At 37.6% G+C, this 21064-nt stretch overlaps 1 protein-coding gene across 1 annotated transcript in view; it reads right to left on the bottom strand.

Moving 5' to 3' along the window:
* The window catches only part of tyw1 (tRNA-yW synthesizing protein 1 homolog (S. cerevisiae)), a 68527-nt gene that overhangs the window by 40112 nt on the left and 7351 nt on the right, over positions 1-21064 (bottom strand). The window contains exons 8-10 of the mRNA XM_088907244.1: positions 8839-8965; positions 3325-3377; positions 2999-3117 (exon numbers count right to left, since the gene is read on the bottom strand). Of these exons, the coding sequence (XP_088763370.1) occupies positions 2999-3117; positions 3325-3377; positions 8839-8965 (299 nt within the window). The remainder of the gene's footprint in view (positions 1-2998; positions 3118-3324; positions 3378-8838; positions 8966-21064) is intronic.

Below are 21064 nucleotides of genomic sequence, written 5' to 3' on the forward strand. Positions count from 1 at the left end.
AAAAGGTATTCCCTGTTCAGGTTTTGTAAGGGTAATATTTTGCATAATAAATCAATTGACCATGGAGTTATAGCAGGGCTTTACTCACAAGAGTTTATTTTAAAAAAGACAAAGCTGGCAATATTCTGAGAGTCACGAAATAACACTTAACTCCTGCAGAGCAACCCAGATAACAAAAAACAATCAGGTAGTTTCCATTCAGGTCTATTGAAAGTATCCCTGCAGAAAATCCTATATTATCAGACTACATTTTTTCTACCTGGACCTGCTCTATTAAATTTCCCACAGTGCCCTTAAACATTATCATCATTATTACTTTTTCTTCTTTTACAGTCTTTCTCGACTGTATAACTTGCTGTTCACAACCCAGGCTTAAAGAACTTTTAATTATGTTCCCCGGCTGATAAAGTCTGTAAGCTACTGGAATAGCATACGAAACCGCAAATAAACTCCACTGAAACAGCCTCTGCTGCTACATCAGCTGCTTCACTCCATGAAATCCAATTTTCTCGAGAAGCCTGTTTAATAGTTATACCACGTCTTGAAATGGAAGGTAAAGATTTGCTCCATTTCTCCTAAATTAGGTCACTCAATTTCTACTTATTTAGCTATTTAATACAGTAACTATCTACGTGAACTTGGCCCTGTGTTCAGAAATGTCAGACTACTGCATTTTCGTATATTAACTTTGTTTCAAAAACATGATAAGAGAGACTGCAGCTTAACTTTTGATAAATTACAGAATTACAATACAAATGCTCCTGAGATATGAGAAAAAATAGTTTTATCTTCTGAAGACTTGCAGTTTCATACATATCACCTTATATAGAATCATTAAACCTGACCTATTCATTACAAATAATCAAGTGAGAAAAAATATGTACTGTATATCTCAAAGTAATTAAAGAGCTGTACACCAATGGATTGCAGTAGCTTGTCTAAAGTGGTGCTGTTGTCCAAGACATTACTGACATGTTGGCGACTGCAACGTCAAAACATTTAGTTTTTCTTGTTTTTCTTTTGTATTGCATGGTTCATTTATTCCGCTGTCTACTTCGTCCAGATCCCCAAGTGCTTGTGTGTTCATTGCAACACCACTGAGGACAAAATCCTTTGTTCATGGGACTGATCAGAGGTTATCTTCATTCTGTCATGGAGCTGTAAGATGGCATCCTGTCTTAACATTGGCAGTATTCCCTAACAGTACTTTAAAAGCTTCTCTAAAGGACTGTTTTTCTCCCCAGTTTGACAGGCCATTTCAGGTTATGTCTGTTCATGGTAAATTTCAAGGGTCTGTCACTTGCTGACAGCTGCTCGTCTTCCATCTCTCTTTAGTAGTTCTGGGGATTAGCAGTCAATCCAAATAAAAATCTTAGTCCTGCAGTTACGTTCTCTTTTTTCATTTCCTTCTTAAAATCAACAAATATTTAATAAAAACACTTGCAAAACACTGGCATCAAATTTAAAAAATTGACCATTAAATTATGCCCAAAATAATTTTCAATCTCCCGAGTAAACTTCCAAGAAAACCTTTCCCTAATCTTGTTAAATTGCATCTGCAAAATACAGTTTTTTACACATCTAATTACTCTCCAAATTAACACCATACTATACATAATATTTGGATTTTCTGATAACTGTCTGTAACAACATCATTTTGAGTCAGTGTTCTTTTTAATATTTGGGCAGGAATAAAAATTCTTAAGCTATTAAAAAGTTCAAGCTATTATCGGCTATGACCCCAAGGAATCGATGAATAATTTTCACATTCCCAAGAATGACAGTGAACAGGACACTGCGAGACGCAACTTCTCAAGTGACTAAATGATATCACTCAGAGTACAAACCAAATTTACGACTTCATAATGTGAGAAAACAATATTAACCATGCATTATAAATGTCAATACAATCAGGCAAGATCAATCAAGGCCAGAACAATCAAGCTAAAATGAGGAGAAGCCTACTGTTCTTGTAACTTCAGTGAGTGATAAAGATCTCTGCATATCTGTATCTAGGTGAAAATATTGTTAAAGGTCACATGATATGACATAGTAATGAGATTTTAAGAACTCTCCTTCTCAGGAACAGTAAATAATAAAACTGTGATACACTGTGCACCTTGCTCTCTGATGTCCACCACTCATTCTACTTAAGAAAAAATGGATAAGTCACAATGTACAATTACAATGTTAGTTTTTGTATGAAGCATGTATATCACAACTACTCAGGATTATTTAAGCCAAGTAACATGATCCTTGGTATACATGAACTCTGTTCTGTTCTCTATCAATGATATTAAAAAAAGAGTATAGGCCTACTTCACAAAACACTGCCACCACAGGTCAGTCAGATTTTCAAATATTACATACTTGATATAAAGTCACACATCACAGAGCTGTAAAGATCTAATGCAGACCTGTTAATGCAGCTAATCAGCTATTAGGTTTGGAGGCCATTTGGTATTTTACTTATGTAATTTTGGAAATGGAACTATTATAAAATTCATCAAACAAACGACATTAGCCACCACCAATTAAAGTGGTTACTTTTTAAAAAGTGATATTGGAATTAAAACGGTGACAAAATATATGTTTTTAGATTCCCTGAATCTGAATGTGCTAACAGGTTACTTAACAAGCATGTGCTTTAATTGAAAAGACCTACAGGCTCCGTTAGAGGACTAAAAGATATTATCACATGCAGAAGTGGAAGAAAATGGATAGTATTTCTTATACGCTGGGTTTCAAGTCAACAGGTGCATATCACCACTGAAGCCATAAGGTTGCTTGCAACTTCTAGTTTGACATCATAACCATTTGACATTGAATCATGACAAGTAGCAATAAATCTCTCCAGTCCAGAATACCCAAATCTAAACAAAATATGATGTTTGGAGTGCCCACTGCAATGGGCATACTTTACTACTGCAACTCAAATCCTGTAACTCATCTCACAATCCCACATCTTGCAAAGCAGAATATAATAAAGCCAACCCACCTCCAACAAAAGACACATTTGTTGGCACAAGCCAAGCTAGGAGTGGTTTCCATGCAGCGATGGGACTCAATTCCGTAGAATGTGTGCTTGTAACAGCCTCCTCTGCCTCTCAGCATTGACTGCAAATAAAAACAGAATAAGCACAACAGTTACATACAACACACTGTTCCATACAGTAATTTGGATACAGTTGTTTGCAGCAATAAAGCAACTTGGGTACGATATTTCTACCATGTATCTACATTGAAATAAAAATGGCAGTAATCCAACAAGCAAGATCATTCCCACACACTATCTGAAAGTCAGAGAGGTTACCAGCAATTTACCTTAGTCCATCGACAGAGCTTCACTCCAGAATGACTCCCTATTAGTCTGTACCCTGTTAAAGTAAAGAGAAAGGCACAATGAAATTATTCTGCCTTCCCAACTCTTCATACCAATATATTATAGTGGCATTTTTATCCCCTTCCTTTGAATGAAATTCACCGAAAGACCTTGGATTCATAACTGATGAAGCCTTGTAAAGTGGTAATGAGAGGCCGGCGCGAGTGAAGACCTTTCTGTGCCGATGACTGTAAAAAGAGGTCACAGGTCTAAAACTGTCACACAGAACCATATACACTAATAAATCACCTTATGTTTGACAACTCCTACTAATCCCAGGCATCAGACATGATGTGTTCTCTTAATACAGAAAAACAAGGCAGGCGATGCCATCAATACTAACCAATCCAGACTTCGGAGTCTTTTTTTTGTGGATGTTTTGCTTAAGATGCTCAAAAGACATGTCATCAATTGTTTCTTTTTCTTTCTGTTGTCTTCATCAAAGTCTTTGAGTAAAAGATTTGGCTCACATCAGTCAGAATCCTTGTAAGCCATCATTCAATTAAGTATGCCATTTGTTCAATTAAGGGAACTCTGCTCCTTGAGGTACTTTTTTTTCCCCAGAATGATTTCTAAATTGCTTATTTTAAAAAAATCCATATTTAACTAATTACCGTTGAATAGTTCTAGGTGTCTGCTGATGTATTGGCCACTTCTGAACCCTGCTAAAGACAGACTATACTAGAGCAGGACTGGAGGCCCATTCTCATAGACAGAAGAGGGAAACACCCTTGCATGTATTCCATTGTTACTGTATGTTAAAATTCTACATACTTCTTACATTGTTTTTATTTGCTTTTAATGTTAATAGTAAGGAACAGGTTTACAGCATACCCATCTTTCAAATTAAAATAACATTATAGTCCATTATACAAAAGGAAATAATAATATGTTATGGCATTCAGGGAGGAAACTGTACAGTGCTCCATTTGTAAAACAATTAAAAAATAAAGAAAAATTAAATGGATTAGGAGGGAAGACCTTCAAGATTTTTAAAAACTCAAAGGTTTCGAAAGCCAAGATTATTTTCATAACTTCACGTCACAAGCGCTGCAGTCCCTGGCAGCACTGCAGGAATGAAATCCAGTTTACTGATTAACCTTAAAAAAAATGCAATTATGGAAGCTGGTCCTATGGCAGATTGCATGGACAGGAAGCATTCAATAATTTATTTCACAGTCTGGTCCCGTCAAAACAAGCGGTGAACACACACACAGGCTTTTTGATCTCAGAGGAGGGAGGCCTCAAGAGAGCACATGGGTATAAATTCTGGGCTCCTGTTTTCACGATATTGTCAGCAAGACCCTTTGTAAAAACTGCCATTGTGCAAACAGGAGAAAACGAAATCACGGAGCCCAGTGAAACAAAACCTTGAAGAATAATGGTAAATACAGAAAGAAGACAACATATGCCAGCTAAGCATTTTATTCTGCACATTCCAAAATGTGGCTTTTTGTTATCTCAGCACGTCAGTCAGAAGCATTAAAGAAATCAAGCAGCAGCTGTCTAAGTGCTTGAGAACAACAGGGTGTCAGAGCTGTGGAAGACTGTGACTAAGCAATCTTAAACTAAATCTCTTTTTTTGTACATTAACTATACACCTAAAGAAAAAATGAGACGTCCTCATTTTAGAGAGAATCAGATATCTTGTGTCTTTTAAGTACAATCTAAGAAAATGGCATTTCCAGATTTCTGAATTAAAAGTTGTTTAATTAGTAAAACACAGCAGATGCATTAGTTCTTGATTAGTTTAACTGAAGGAATTCTCATTCCTTTCATATTAGTAAAACATCACAATAAAACTGGTACAAAAAACAAATATTTTCTGCTATTCAAGGATACTAAAAATCTGACAGTCCTGCTTGTTTAATAAAGCACGTATTTTGTATTCTGTAACAAAAAACCTTTTTTTCAGCCATTGATCCGAGGACATTTTGCAAAACAACAAGAGATTGCAAAACAAACATTAGCAACACCAAAAATAGAAATGGAAAGCTATTAAGAGAACATGATGCTCCAAAGATTGAATTCAAATGAAAATTGTTGCCAAACAAGCTAAATCATTTCATTTTAATATAGTCGTGACATGTTTAAATTATACATTTCAAAATCAATACTGCACCTCTATTTAAATAAGCATTTTGATTTAAACTAAGTGTGCTTGCATCAAATAGCTAAAAACACAGAACAAAAATCTCATGTTAAAACAATGTGTAAAGGAATATAATTTACTCTACAGAATCTAATAACTACTGAGGTATTTTAAATATGCAACAGTTCAAGGGGGAAAATGATGGCTATTGTTTGTATAGCAGAGTTACCAGCTTGTATACTGATCTAATCAAATTGCGGTCTTAAGCAAGGCTGGACATGGTCAGTGGTGTTGTGAATGTTTTTGGTGAACAAGTAGGTGTTAGTTTTCCAGAACAATGCCACAATTTAGTGACTGGGTTTGCTATGCTATAAGAGATGCTATTCCTCAGATGAGACATAAAAACAAGGTCATTAAATATTGTCATATTAAAGTCATATTCCACTCTGAATTTGCACAATCTGGACTAGCTAAACATCCACCTTATTTCAATTTATAAACAACACAAAACGTTTGAGAATAATGCAGTCAAAGCCAGTCACTTTGTAAGTACTAAGTACTCTGTGTATTTTGCCACCAATGCCACTATGTTTTCCAACATGCTTCCAGAAAGAGTTTGTGAATTAAATCACTAACAAGTAATTTACTAACTTAATAAATATGGACACAAAAAAGTTGCAACTCTCTCTATAAGCCCTCAGACTCAAAAATTGAATTATTCAAACACAGTCAATACAATAGTAGACTGTATTAGTACATCTTCTGTATTTTCCAGGAGGTGGTAATACAAATGGTTGAAGAACAAAGTGGAACAATCAAACATCTGATAAAAAACTAAAACATCTACCATGAGATCTTGTCCACAACACCACATTGATATGGGTATGATCTGACAATGCACAGTGTAACATGTGAGTTTAGACAGTGAAACTAATATACACACAAAAAACAAATACAGTTTAGCAGATGGTCTAATACCGATTAATCCACTGTGTTACTTGCTACACAGAAAGCCATTATATTTTTAAGTTCTGGAAATGTATGCCACTAATCTTTTTAACTCATATGGCTTGCAAATCCATGCTGACAAATATTTCATAACAATTCCGACACCTGCTCAGAATTGAAGTGATATAATTGCATCAGGGCTTCAGAGATCCCATCAGACAGAGAACCATATCTCATCTCTCCGAGATCAGTCTGGTACCCAATTTTTCTCACTGGCCAACTAACATCACTGAGTCCAATGTTCAGTTACTGCACAGATCTCAGAGCCTTATGTCTTAACACATAAAGACATAAATAAAAATGGCTCTTTGAAAAATAAAAGCCATAACACTTCAAAAAGCACAGTCTGTGCAGCGTTGTAATGTAAAAGTAATACACCATTCTCTTTTTCACAACTCACCTATAGCCACAATACCCTTAGGCACTCTTACAACATTTACCATCAGTGGACATTAAAGGAAAAGCACTTTGCAATATTCATAAGAACATGTATTTTAACATGCAAGACAATACTCTGAAAAGTTGTCTAAATGGCCCCACACTAGTTTGGTGTCAATTTGCATTACAGCTTCTCCTCAGACATTAATTAAAAGTAAAAATGCATGCACTGTATTGTAACTCTGCAGCTGACAAATCTGTAATGGTACAAACTGTTAGATAAGATTCTTACAGAAGGATTTCCAGCTAAAACTGGTATTTTAAAATAAGATTTAACATCAGTCATGCATATCAGCATTCAGATTTCAGTAGCTAATGCAAGAGATCCTGACTCTCTATCATAATGTTTAGCCTCAACCTGCTTGTATTTTCCTCAGTTCTTGATTCTACCCTCTGGCAACAGGGTTGCCAAAGTTTTTCTTGGAAGTTCACTCAGGACGATCGACCTCAGGTTTCGTTATCAACAGATTCTTGGCCATCACTTGTCCAGTCAGGTTTATGCTCATTGTGTAGGTCTTACGTCCTCAGTAAAAACCCTAGTATGGTTGAATCCATACTGAAACGTGCAGCTTCAATGAAAAGGAAATGTCAGTTTTGTAACATAACCAGCCTCAGTAACTAAGAAAAGCATTAATATGCATATTAGCCTACCCATATTGTTCCCAAAATTATAAAGGTCAGAACAGAACCTAGACCATTCCCAATTCATAATGCAGAACAAGCATGTACTGGCTTTTGAGAGAGATAGCACACTTGATTGAGTGACTTGGTCTCTGTCCGATTGCATTCAAAGAGGTTTCAGAATAGGTTTGGCGTCTGCATGGTTTTGGGGGTTGTGTTCTTGGGGTGCATGGCCATGAAGGCTATTACCCTTGAAAGTTGCAAGGTTAAAATTCCTAGGATTCACAAACAACAGTAAAATAACTGGACACTGCCATGACATTATACACTACTTTCAAAGACATGGTATTTTTATAACCGTGCAAAGCAGAGTGCTACACTACTTAGGGAAAGGGATTCATCTGGCAACAGAAAAAAAAAACTGCAGTGCAGAGCCAACCTCATTAAAACCTGCTTAAAACACCCCAGTAGAGTGGTGAAGTAAATGATGAAGTTAAAATGCAATTACCTCCCTACCACTAAATATCTTTTTAAAGAATGATTCAATTAAGCAATTAGCAATCTGAACACTTTTGCATGTGAAAGGGACTTCTTGTAAAATAAACAAAGAAAAGAAAAATAACAACGTATTGTGGAAAATAAATACATGAGTAGACACCACACGGCCTATGGAAAAAACATTTCTTCAATAATTTTAGAAATGGCATAACCCGGAATCCACTCCCTAGTTTACTGCCCAATCGGTGAGGGTAAGACTGGCAATAAACGTACAATCTTATAGTCACCTTCAAAAGCTCTTTTAAGACTTATAAATGAGAATTCTCAGGGACTTCAACATTTGCACCTTTCCCTTTAGTAAGTTGCCAGACTAGGTTCAGAATGATAAGAAGGGCAGAAAAAACGTTTTGTAGTGACAAGACAAAAATTTCTGTGGGGAAGCTATGAATGCCTGAAGAACTTTTATGGAGGATCATGCTTTTAAAAAGGCTTTTAAAAATGATTCTTCAGTACCACACAAGAAGGTGGGAAACATTTGTGCAATTTACTTCTGCAGTCACATCATGAATAGAACCTGAGATATCAAACTCCTGCTGAGGCCCTTACTGTTCAAATATAGGGACTATCAGAGCACGTACTGCAGGAAAGGACAGCAAAGAAGAGGTACAATTACAAAAACACAGAACACTTCTCCTGATTGCTAGTCTAAGACCAAAGAAACAGGGCACAATCTCCAACTCGGCAGATAAAAAGGTCATTTCTTCCCAGGATTACGGTTTATTAAAACAGCTCGGTGTACCTTGCTTTGTCAGAGCAGCTCTCAAAGCTGGAGTGATCATCTCTCTCGCCTCTTCGTCGTCACTCCTCCCAGTGCTCTGCTTGGACAGCATGACCTTTCCAGGATCCTCCTCCATCTCCCCCCTTTTCTGCACGATATAGCACAGGAGAAAAACATCTTGAAGATCACAGAACATCAGCGTTAAGGTTCATTGATGACACTCAGGCTAGCGCTAATCTGCCGAAAAGCCCATAATTCCGATATAAAGTAATCAACATAACCTTCTGAGAATTTCCACTAAGAAACATATAGGACTGCGAGAATGCAAGCTTGGCAGCCATGCAACTCATTTACCGCAAGAAGAGTTCATTCATTACACTGGACTACCGAGAATATTCCTCGAGCTAATTCTGAGGGCTACAGCAAATATCTCATCCATTCGGTGCTTATACATACAGTATGACCAGAGAAAAAAAAATATTCATACAGTTTGATTAGCTGTTTTGAAAGTTACCATGCAGTTTCTGTAACAAAGCTATACATATTGCATCAGACAACACGTTGCATTGGCTGAAATGTGCCGTAGAATTATAAGTGTCTGTGCCTAGTTCTTTAAATATAAACTAATTCCTTGTATTAAAACTATGCAATACCCTTGACTTCAGAAAAGCTAATCACGGCCTGCAGAGAAGAACATATTGATATTACAGCAATAAATTTAACTAAGAATAATGCTGGCAATGGAAGGGTACTTTAGAACATTGCAGTACCTATGGCACATTAATCATCAGTCTGCATTACCAACTTAAGCTTGCCAATAGATACTCAATTGATTTATTGTGCTATGAACAACAAAATGAAATCGGCGCTATTTATTTCTGGGAGTGGAAAAATTAATGTCAGAAAAAATAGTAGCTAAGTGGAGAAGCATTTTATGGACCGACAATCAAAATATATCATTTTATACATTTCCAGTTTTTCATTTGATGGAAGAAATCATCCAAATAGCTACGTTGTAACCTGCAGTGATTTGGATTTGTAACACAATGCCACAATTCATTAGTAACACATTCCGTATACCGTAAATAATTGATTGACTATAAATTTTAAGTCTTCAGGGTATTTTTGGCTACCACCAAATATGAAAATACCACCAGGTGAAAATATGCCTGTTGGCTATTCCTTCTATCCAACACAAAAACAAAAACGCATGCTGTGCTTACATTGCTAACAGTTTAGAGTAGCATAAAGTTCAGTATTAAATATTAATATTGCCCTGTTCTTTCACAATCTCACGTTTGGCACAAGTATAAGAAATAAATAAGTACCAGGCAGAACCAGAGTATATAAATGAGCAGGAATGTTTGCCCATAGTACAAAGTGTAGAAATTAAGATTGCAATGAAGTTCAAAGACCTCCACTTTTGGACCTTCAGGTGCCTTAAGGTTTGTGGACAGTACAGCCCACTGGCCTCCCTGCATCAATAGCCCAAACAGGTACTCAAGGATCAACACACTCTCAGTACGCTGACCCATTATTCTGAGCAATTCCAGAGAAATCCAGTTACCTCCCTGCCCATCTGTCAGCTCAATGAATTACAGTACGTGACGATATTACAAAAGGGATAATGAAAGTGCTCCCAGATATGCTGTTAAGAGGAGCAACTATGATTGATGAACTCCTGCCACAGAAAGTTTATGAAATTTATGAATAAGTACCAGGGCACTTTAGGAACCATGATTAACAATTTATCTGACTGATTAGCAACACTATCCACTTTACTACACCAGCTAAGACTTACTTGTCCAGGTTCTACTGCATTGTTTTTCTGCATTTCTAAATTTCCTTTTGATACTACAAGTCCATTTGATGACAGAGTTGGAGTAAGCTACAGAATTATATATGTAGACAGATAAGCATTATCTCAATTTTAAAATTCAACTATATGTGTATGCATGATTGAAATCGTGTAAATTTTTCATGGGAGAAAATAAAATGCAAATGCTGCTTCCTATAACACTGTAGGCAAAACAGGAGCTGAAAAGTAACCTGGATTACTCTGCATGAAATAAATGAACTGAGCAGATAGCCTACCCTCCCAGCCGGCTGTGTATTTGTGCCTCTTTACATGTTGAACACGTAAGTAGTCAGACAAAAGAGAAAACTGGCAACCTAGAGCTTTTTTTTCCCCAACTCAGCTTTTAGATAACTTTTTCTTTGTTTTAAATCCATCTTTTGGGCTGGTAATGCCTAAGCAAACAAAATATCAAGTCTTCATTAAAACCAAGCACAAAGAAAATGAAGAGAATCAAAAAAAGGAACTTAAGTGGTTCTCACTGGTATTCATGGTGATCTGTATATTCAAGGACATTACCATTAGAAACCCATGGCCCAGATTCTCCCAGATGTGTTGCACAATTGCTTAAGCACTACCTGGGCAGAGTGGATTTCAGTTAACCAGCTTGCTACACAACTATGGCCCCTTGTGATCTTGCCTTGTGAAAAGGCCTGACTCTTGTGATCTTGCAAAGAGGGCTGCAGCATGTCTCCAATTAACATGGAATGTGCTGTAGGCATTGTGGGAAAAGCAAGTGGCTATGACGCGTTTGTTTTGTTAAAAATAAAAATAAAAAATGACCTTCACTTTCACTGCCCCTTGATTTTCCTCTGCTTTTTACTGACTTATTTTTGGGACGGCTTCTTGGTCTACAGCTATGCTGTGGTTTAAATCAGATCTGTCTCCAGACAGAAAAAGTACCTAATCTTGTGGGTTAATGTTCCATGTGCAAAAGTGAGGATTTTTTTCCCCAAAGGAAAGTGAAGAGGAAAAAAGTGAAGAGACGCGTGCTGCCTCTGACCAACTCATAAAACACAAATATCTTTCAAAAGGCAGGGTGACTTTCTTCCACACGTGTTAGCTCTTGCCTGGAGAGCGCCTGCTGTGGTTAAGGGATACTCCGTTCCTGGTAATCCAACCAAGAGCTCCATCTCAGACTCCCCACCCTGACCTGTGATTCAAATCCCAGAGCTCGATGATATTGAATGCCTACACAACTATTTCAGTCACAGCGATTTACATGTGAATGACGGGACTGCAGCATGACCTTTAAAAAGGAGCATGGAACAAGTCATTAGGGATTTTTCCCAGTGTCTGCAATATTTTTTGCTTCAGATTCTCGCTGGTGTTTTCTGCTTTATGTTAATGTGTAAAAGGCTTTCATCTTTTCTACATATACTATATGTGCAATTCTGATTATAATGTGTAAAACATCCAGCTTTCCTCCATTCTCTCATCCTCATGAAAGGATGCAAGAGCCTCAGGATCATATTCAATACATAGGAATTCTGCCACCTGGAGGCAGGGCAATTTCCATATCTGAGCACAGCAGCTCATCGGGCCAGAGCTCACCCTGGGCTCTGTAGCAGTTAGCAGAATAGAGAGCATGTGACTCCTCCCACTGGATGTGATAATGATCCATTTTAGGAATTATCCCCCAGCAATGCTGATCCCATTTATACAGTTGGTTGGACTGGAGCAACTGGGATAAAGTACTCACTTTAAGGCACAACAGCAGTGTCTGCAGTGGGTACCTGAACCCACAACCCACCTGTTACAAGAAGGTTACCTACTACATGCCTCCTACCAGCATGTGCAGAGTTCCAAATAATGCACTGTGGTTAAAACAATACCCCATGAAAAGGACACCCATCTGACTAAACTTGCTTAAAATCCTGTACAGTTTATTTTCATAGTTAAGGAAATGTATGCTGGTTAAAGTCATGAAAAACATTAAAACAAGCAACATACTATTCACTTGGATTCACAAAATAAAGGTACACTTTGAAAGCAAATAAAACATGATACATGTGCTGGATGTCTTCTTGTTGTGGTGTACAAGCTAGAGGGAGGATAGATGCAGAATTGCTTTTTTTCCCCAAGCAGATTACTTTTTCTGCGTTTCAGATAGCCCGAAGCTGTAGGCTGCCATCCCAAGACGACAGTCTGTCAAGCTCTTCATGATTTTAGATCCCCAGTCAACTCTGTGCAATCTTCCTGGTGGGGGGAGGGGCTTCAAAGGGCTCTTTCATGCCACTCACACAGGCTGAATCTTTATGTGTGATCTTTTAAAGTCAGCCCCCCTCCCCACTCTTTCAGGGTCAGTGAAAGATGAGTGCAGAAAACATTTCCACTGCACCTTCTACTTCACAGCCCTTAATGGTCTTAGTTGTTTGCTGAAAATGTATTGAGCATCCCTAGAGCAATTCTCCAACAAGAAGGGTCAGCCAAGTCCAGCGTTTGCTGCAGCTTTCCAGGCGAGCGTTTCACAAACTCATCTTTAAAAAGCTACATGCTGCTGTTCAAAAAGGCCTCAAACGGTTGCACAAAACGAGGCAGCTTTTGAGATGTTATCATGCACGTCTTAATATCCCTCCCTCTCGTGTACACAGTTCTGACTTCCAGAAGTGACAGAAAAGGAGGCTCTCTCAGCTGCCTTTTGTATGTAACTTCAGAGCAGTCCGCAAGCCATATGGCCATGGGCCTGCACAAGGAGGCCAACGTTCACGTCACAGAACTTTTGGCAGGACCTAAGCAGGACCCATGCTAACTGTGCAACAACTTCAGCTGCTGTTGAGGTGTCCAGTACATGTGTTCATCTATTTTATTTTGGGGTGGGAGGAGGTGGGGGGACAGTAAACATTTCTTTGCCCCACAAATGCTTGCAAGAATTATGGTTTCCACAAAGCTGTCTGTTCTCCATGTAATAGAACATACATTCATGAGAAAACTTGCATTTGTCGATTGCACTGTTTACATTTGAGCCTTTCAAAGACTGGTCGTTTCAATGGTGAACTCTTTCTTCCAGAGTATAAGGCACATGACATTATGATTTATAAAACAGTAATTGTCAGTCATGCTCACTGCTTTGTGTGGTACATACCTAAATATGTATGTTAACATAAATACGTAAGTTAATACTTAAACCTAATACCTAAATACGTAAGGAAAAATACTGATTGTTTGCTCCCATTAAATCTTTTAAATAAACAAATATACGTACAAATAAAGCTACTCTTTATGTAGATAAACGTCTATGCAAGATATGTTAAAATACATGCACTGTATGTTATCAGCATTGAGCTTAGCTTGGATGAGAATAACCAAGCTGGTCAGTTAGCAAGTCATTAAATGACATTGGTCTGCCCTGCGATGGACTGGCGCGCCATCCAGGGTGTACCACTCCTTGTGCCCACTGCTATCCACGATAGGCTCTGGTTCCCCCGACCCTGAATTGGACGAATCTGTTAGAAAATGGAAGGATGGATGAATCACATTGATCACAAGTAATCAAAATCTGGATCACACCAACAAAAGATGAACTACACATGCACAGATTGAAGTGTTTTAGTAGCTAATCCATCACATTAACCTATCATCTCTAATTGATTTACTGTCTGGTGGTCCTCATCATAAAAATCATTTATTGTTTTCTACATGTCTATGAAGCTAAAGTGCTACTTTTTATACAATATCACACAGATTTTTCAGAATTAATGGCTAAAATGTCCAGTGAAGATTACCATTAAACTGCACTTCTGCATACAGAAACAACTGAAATGAAAAGAAGAGTGCAAAATGTCTGAAAGTTTTACATGGCAATGCAATTACAAAAAATAAACAAAAGCAATATGTAAAAAAGAGCCAACTCCAAAGTCAGAATTGCTGCAAGCAAAACAAATCAATTAACTTTTATGCCCAGACAGGGAGCCCAAAAAAAAATCTAATGGCCTTTTATGCATTTATGAATAAATAAAACTCAATCTGTGAATTACCCCACGCACGCAGTGCAAACATAAAAGAGCTTCCAAATGCAATTGTCATTAAAAGTCACACTCTTCCAATATTAGAGGCAAAATGCCTATTGATTGGAAAATATAGATTTTCTAGTCAGAAAAGAAAAATGTATGTAACTGCATTTTTGATATGAAATGCAATTTGCCATATGATTTATACCTGAAAATCATAATGCTATGTTACTATAGTAATGATGGATACTGCTATAGCTGCACACAAAATTAATAACTCAGGAACATTACTATGAGTGTTAATTTCCCTGTATTTAGTTTTCTATTATTTTGTAAAAACCATTCTGGCAAGATTAGTGTGTCTTAAACTGATTCAGCCCAGTCCTTCTAAAATATGAGATAAAGATAAGATGGTTTAATACCGATGATTTCTGAGCACAGCTTTTGAACAACTTGTCTTACGATGACTAATCTCCAAGTAAAACTATTTTCGGATTCAGATTCATTTCACACAAACATTCCCTTAATGCACGAAAGCTCCCTGATAAATAAACACAGCCTTCACAATTTCCCTCACTGAATGGATTCATTAAAATTGACATTTAATAGATCTCATAAACTGGAAAACTGGAAGGGATCAAAAAAAGAAAAAGCACGTATTACAACTGGGCATCAGATTAAACAATAATCAGTAAGAGAAAGACTAATTAGGGTAGAAAAACTGGTCAGCTCTCCAGTAACTGAAGCTGGATGAAAATCCAAAAGGGACAAATAGCATACTGGAACCTCATTATAAGAAGAACTACAGGGGCTCCAGTTCTTCTGTGTTTTAAGTAGACAGTTCCTTCTGTCACAATGTGCTGAATAAACAGGGAATGAAAAGACAGATATGTCGAAGGTAAAGCTAACTTACACATAACAAGGATTACAAAAATCTAGAAGTCTTCAAGAACTCACAGCAGATTTAGAGCTGGTTTAATGAAGAGCAGAAATAAACTGCTTTTTAAACAATGAACCTGCGGTTAAATATTCATACTAAATGACATGGCAGAGATTTGACCTGGTTTCAAAAGCAGTTCTGTGGCTCTGTGCCCTTGTGTTTGCTGACAAATCGACAAGCATCAAGCTGAGTGTTGGACTTTGTAAATTACAGAGACAAGCTATATCGTACTAAGCACCATATCATACCAAGAGTACTAAAAATAGAGGAGATACATAATTTTTTAGCACAGCCCTGCTGGAAGAAGGAAAATCTGCTGTTCTGCATGGACATTAGTGCTGTTCTGCTCCATTCTAACTTTTCAGACTGGAATTGTTCATTTGTAGGCTGTCCTACATTATGTACATCAGCTATCACATTCGATTTGTTTTTCTTTGTTTTGCTTTATGCTTGGTGTTTTGTATTATTTCCATGTCAACCAAGGCCATTTCCATATGGTTTGTCAAAATTGATTTGACTAGTTTCGACAAATACTGTTCACTTTGGTAAGAATGGATAAGCACAGGAACTGGAGAATTTGTGAAGGAATGAAGGAGGAAAGAAAAAGATGCAATCGCCTCAATGAATGAGTGGCTCCATATAAATGGTGATTCAACTTTTATCAGGGTCTCCCAGCTGTGTTGGCTCCTCCTGCCTTTACTGCAACCTCTCACCCATGATTAATGATTGCGACTTTAATGTCAGAGGAAAATGAACAAAATGAACAATGGGCTTGGCTTTATCTGATTCTAAGAACATTATCCCACTGAGATACGCAAAAGCAAGGCTAGAAAGGTAATAGAGAGCTCTCATCTTCTTAAACCCCAGTTTTGCATCAGTGTACCCTTTGTTTTTTTTGTGACCCATGAGGAAATATCAATATCAAACTTGGTCTATGCGACAGTGGGGGCCACAAAGCACATTATTCCAGTGTCTATCTTTAATCGTGCTAAATCATTAAAGTGAGTAAAAAAAATCTTTCACAATACACAAAAACCAAACAATTCCAGCCATTTCCCCCCCCCCCCCCCAAACTAGCACAGTCAAAATCACTAGACATTATCCTGGTAACATGCTTAAAAAGTGAAAATTGACATTACATTAATGGTGGAAACCAGGCCAACCAGGATAGCACAAATCATTACTCTTTAATTACAGCTCGCAATAGCCAGTTATGGCCTTAATTAAGTCGTATCCTCAGTTGTTTGCCAGACTTATTGAGTTGTGTATTTTGCACAGTGAATCCTCCCTTACTTGACACCCTCTGTAGCTAATAACCTTCATGCTATGTGTATCACGACACCCTAGAAGGCTGCGTTAAGGGTGATAAGTTTGACTCCATTTAAGAGGTCTGCATCTGCAGTCAAGCACTCAGGTGTGTTGCTCACCTGTGTGTGTTCCTTCAGAGTTTGTGATCTGAATCTCGGTGATATACTTCTTTGGTATTTTATGGGACTACAACAGAAAAGTATTGTCTTACAAAACACTTCTAATTGCATGAAAACATTCAGCTCCGCAATTTGAATATCTAACCTTCTGTTGTAATAGTTTTTCACACTTATGTTATAAGAAACAAGAAAGGGTGCAATTAAGAGGAGAATTAAGAGGAGACCATTTAGCCATATTCACTCATTTTATCTCAAGGTGTTAAGTGACTCATACAATGAACTTACCTTTTCTCTGCCAACATTTCCCACAGTCTGCTCAATACCATGTTTTACCATATTTTTTCAGAGTTTTACCTTACTGTACTTTTACTGTGGTACACCACAGTAACGTTTTCTAAGGGTTAGTGGTAAATTCAGACTTGTGGCCATATAATAGGAAAAAAAGGCTTTACAATATCGAAAAAAAAATTCAGGCATTCATTTCAGTCAAACATTTATCCAACTATAACTATCCAACCTTAAAGCGTTCTTTAAATACCACCACAAGACAGACGGGGCCTATTAAAATATAAAGTCATTGTGTAAATGTCACCAAAAAAAGGTTTTATTGCTGGGTCTCTTTCCACATGAATCCTTCTATCTCTCCTGCCCTCTTGTGATGGAATTCAAAACTACACGAGCAGAGTGATTTTTAACAACGCAAAACTCTCTTACTTGTCACACATACTAAACAACTTGATTTCAGCCCTGAGACCATTCCTTTTCTTAAAAAGACACACAGCAGCTGATATTAACAGATAGATCCCATGGGTTGAATTGGAAATGTAAGACCATCCATATATTATTTACACTGTGGCATCCCAAGTCAGACAGGCTGCAAAAACATGACCCTTCTCTCCCTTATTTTTGGTCAAAAACCTTACATTTACCATGAGAACCGGCATAGAGTTGTAATGTTATAAAAGTTTTAGGCCAAGTGCTGTACCAGAAAGATAGTTTGTTCCATCTTCCTTTCCTGTAGGGTATGAATACTGATGACATGTCAGAATTCTGTGTTTACAACCAAGAATCTTAATTTTAAAAGGGGCTCTTGTGTACACAGAGTATGATCAAAGCCAAACGAGTAAATCAATCAGGTCTAAAAGAAAGAGTAAACCTTGCTCCTGGAGTAAAACTGTCCCTGTCTCGCTTCACAAATTTAAAAATAAATCCTTTCAGTGTGGAAGATTTTAAGAGGAATAACTTCTGTGCTGAGAACTAGTGGGCTTCAATCAACTTGAGATCAATACAACTGGATTTGCAAAGAAATCCAACAAGCACGTACACTCATCAAGTACAGCGTGTGTTCTGAACAAGTCCGCACAGCAGATTGTGACAGAAAATGGAAACAAGCACTAAAGTGTTAGGCAAAACCCAGCTGAAGACGTTTCAGGCAAAGGATCCTACAATGCATTTATATCCATTATGAAACAGGAACAATAACAGGACTCTGCAAGTGCTAAATTAAAAAAGAATGCAACAATATTTTACAAATATTTATGATGATTCAGCATCATATACAAACCTGAGCTACAATACCTTAAGGTAATTCATTAACAGAGTGCAGTATTTTCTCATTCCATACTTCATTCAGCTAAATGATTTTAAGTATGTCTTTCTGCGATTTTCTTTCATTACAGTCTTTCATTCCATATCCGTCACCAAGAAAGCTTTTAAAGGCATCTTTAGCTTAAATGACAAAGGTGTTTGAATTGGAAAGCTAGTACCCCTAAGCTGTCTCTTTAGGTATGGATGGGCTAAACTTTCTATTTGAAAAAGACTGCACATATCAAACCTATGACTTGACTGATGCTGCACTTCCTCCATATAAAGTTAATTACATCTGGCCTCTGTTTACATCTATATTTCACTTGCCTTCTGCACAACTATAAAAGGCTTTGCGATTTCCCATACATTTCAAGTACAACAAAATAAATTCTTTCTGTTGCAGTATTTTAAATGACTGAGGTCTGCTGTCTTTTCTGAGCTCTAACGCTACACCTGAGAATCTTAAAACCGATCTTGGTCAAAGTGATGTTGACGGCTGTGGTTTCTCTTTTAATGATCATTTTAGACATAAAACAGCTTCTGAACAGACAATGACCCCACAGTGACGATGCCAAGTAATGCCCCTCAAAGCTAGAATGCAGATAAGTAAAGAGCAAAATGCGATGTTACACCACCAAAACTCCCTTGCCATGACACTTCTCAGCTTGGGGTGGCATGAATTTGCCTTCCCTGCTCGCTTATGGGTCTCCGACCATTCGAGAAGCACGAGAGTAACCGAAGTATAAATTTACTCAGAAATATAAAATAAGACACAGGCAAAATGGAAAAAGGAAAGCAGACATGTACCTAATGCCCTTCATTTCTAACCGGAGAAACACGTAAAAAACACAAAAACGTTATAACCCATCCATCTGTTAACCACGTCATCCAATTCAGGGCCGTGGGGGAGCTGGAGCCTACTATCCCGGCGGGCAACAAGCACGCAGTAGGGTACATCCTGGACAGGGATCCCCGGCCATCACAGAGCACAGACACAGATGCAGACACAACGGGGGCAATTTCCCCAAAAGCCAATTAACCTACCTATATGTTTTTGGACTGTGGGAGGAAACCGGAGCATCCAGAGGAAACCCACATGAACACAGAGAACATACAAACCCCACACAGAATGCACCCTGGTACTGGAATTGAACCCAGGGCCACAGCACTACGAGGCAGTGATGCGAACCACCCGATGATACAACCCTTCTGCTTTTATTTATATTCTTCAGCCTTACTTGGAAACACACCATACAGAAAAATAATACACATATATACATATAAGTATGCCTCTAGATAAATGACATAGAAAATTGTTTGAGTGCACAGAAAGGTACTGGAAAGAAAATGTAAGAGGAGGGTTATTAAGCCAGACTCTCAGTGCATTGCTAAAATATGTCTGAAAATGTACATAACAATAAAATATGAAACATTTATGACTAGTGGCTACCAGTAGAAAGAAATCAATTAAAAAAAGACCTCCATTTATTTGAGAAAAACGACACATAAGAATTGTTTAATTCATGACATTAATTTGTGCTCTGCAGAGTCTACCACAGATGGCAGCAGAATAAGATGCTTGTTTATTTTAGCCATTTTTACCTCATTAATTTATTGCAAGCTGAATAAATATAAAATAAGGTTTAGGTGGCGACACTTCACACCTGACAGTTTAAAGTGATTTGACAATAAACTTATCATGATTCCAACTACGCTAAAAATAAAATACTTGTGCCCCCTAATTAAATTTTGCAGGCGTCCAATTCTTCTCACTGAGAGAATCACCTGGATAGATGTGAGCCTACCAGTCTAACAGGAGCACAGCCAAACTTAATTGAGACTGAGGTGGGCTGTTTGTACAAACAAGCAAGACGATGTGCTGTCCAATTCTTTACTCTGAATTATGAGGAGTGGATTATTAAATGCCAACAGAATTGCATTTGTAAAAATAAACTATTCAAGCCGCTGCCTTCAATTTAACAAAAAAGCAGCACGTTTCCCACTCCAATGACCAGAATGCTGGCTAAATGGTGCACACTCCATATCTGTCAGCACCATTTAATCCCAGCCAAATAAAGAAAGATGATCCATCAGGTTTTTCATTAGGCTTACTGCTTTAAAGCATTTTCAAAGGCAGATATTCAAAATATTCCCATCACGGGATTTGAAAGAGACACAAGCAAACTGTGAAACTGCTGGGAAATTGTGAAGAAGCCCAGGAAACTTTGCCTGCATGTTCTGTGTCCCGATTATTCAATCAATAAAGGTAGAAATTACACTGCTTTTTCTCTATATATTTTTTCATGAATTACTCCTCCACACAGACTTGCTGAGTGGGTGTCAGCCATCATCATAGTTCAGAATTTTGCAAAATCCTAGAAAGCCTCGTTTGGATTTGTCTACCACATTGTCTGTGATTTTTTAGCTGCCTTCTCTAATGCTTAGTTTCAAGGTAGTGGTACAGTAAACGCATTCGAGATTGCACTTC

Source organism: Atractosteus spatula, chromosome 27 (assembly GCF_055471065.1).
Source record: "Atractosteus spatula isolate fAtrSpa1 chromosome 27, fAtrSpa1.hap1, whole genome shotgun sequence".
In the NCBI taxonomy this organism is placed as follows: domain Eukaryota; kingdom Metazoa; phylum Chordata; class Actinopteri; order Semionotiformes; family Lepisosteidae; genus Atractosteus; species Atractosteus spatula.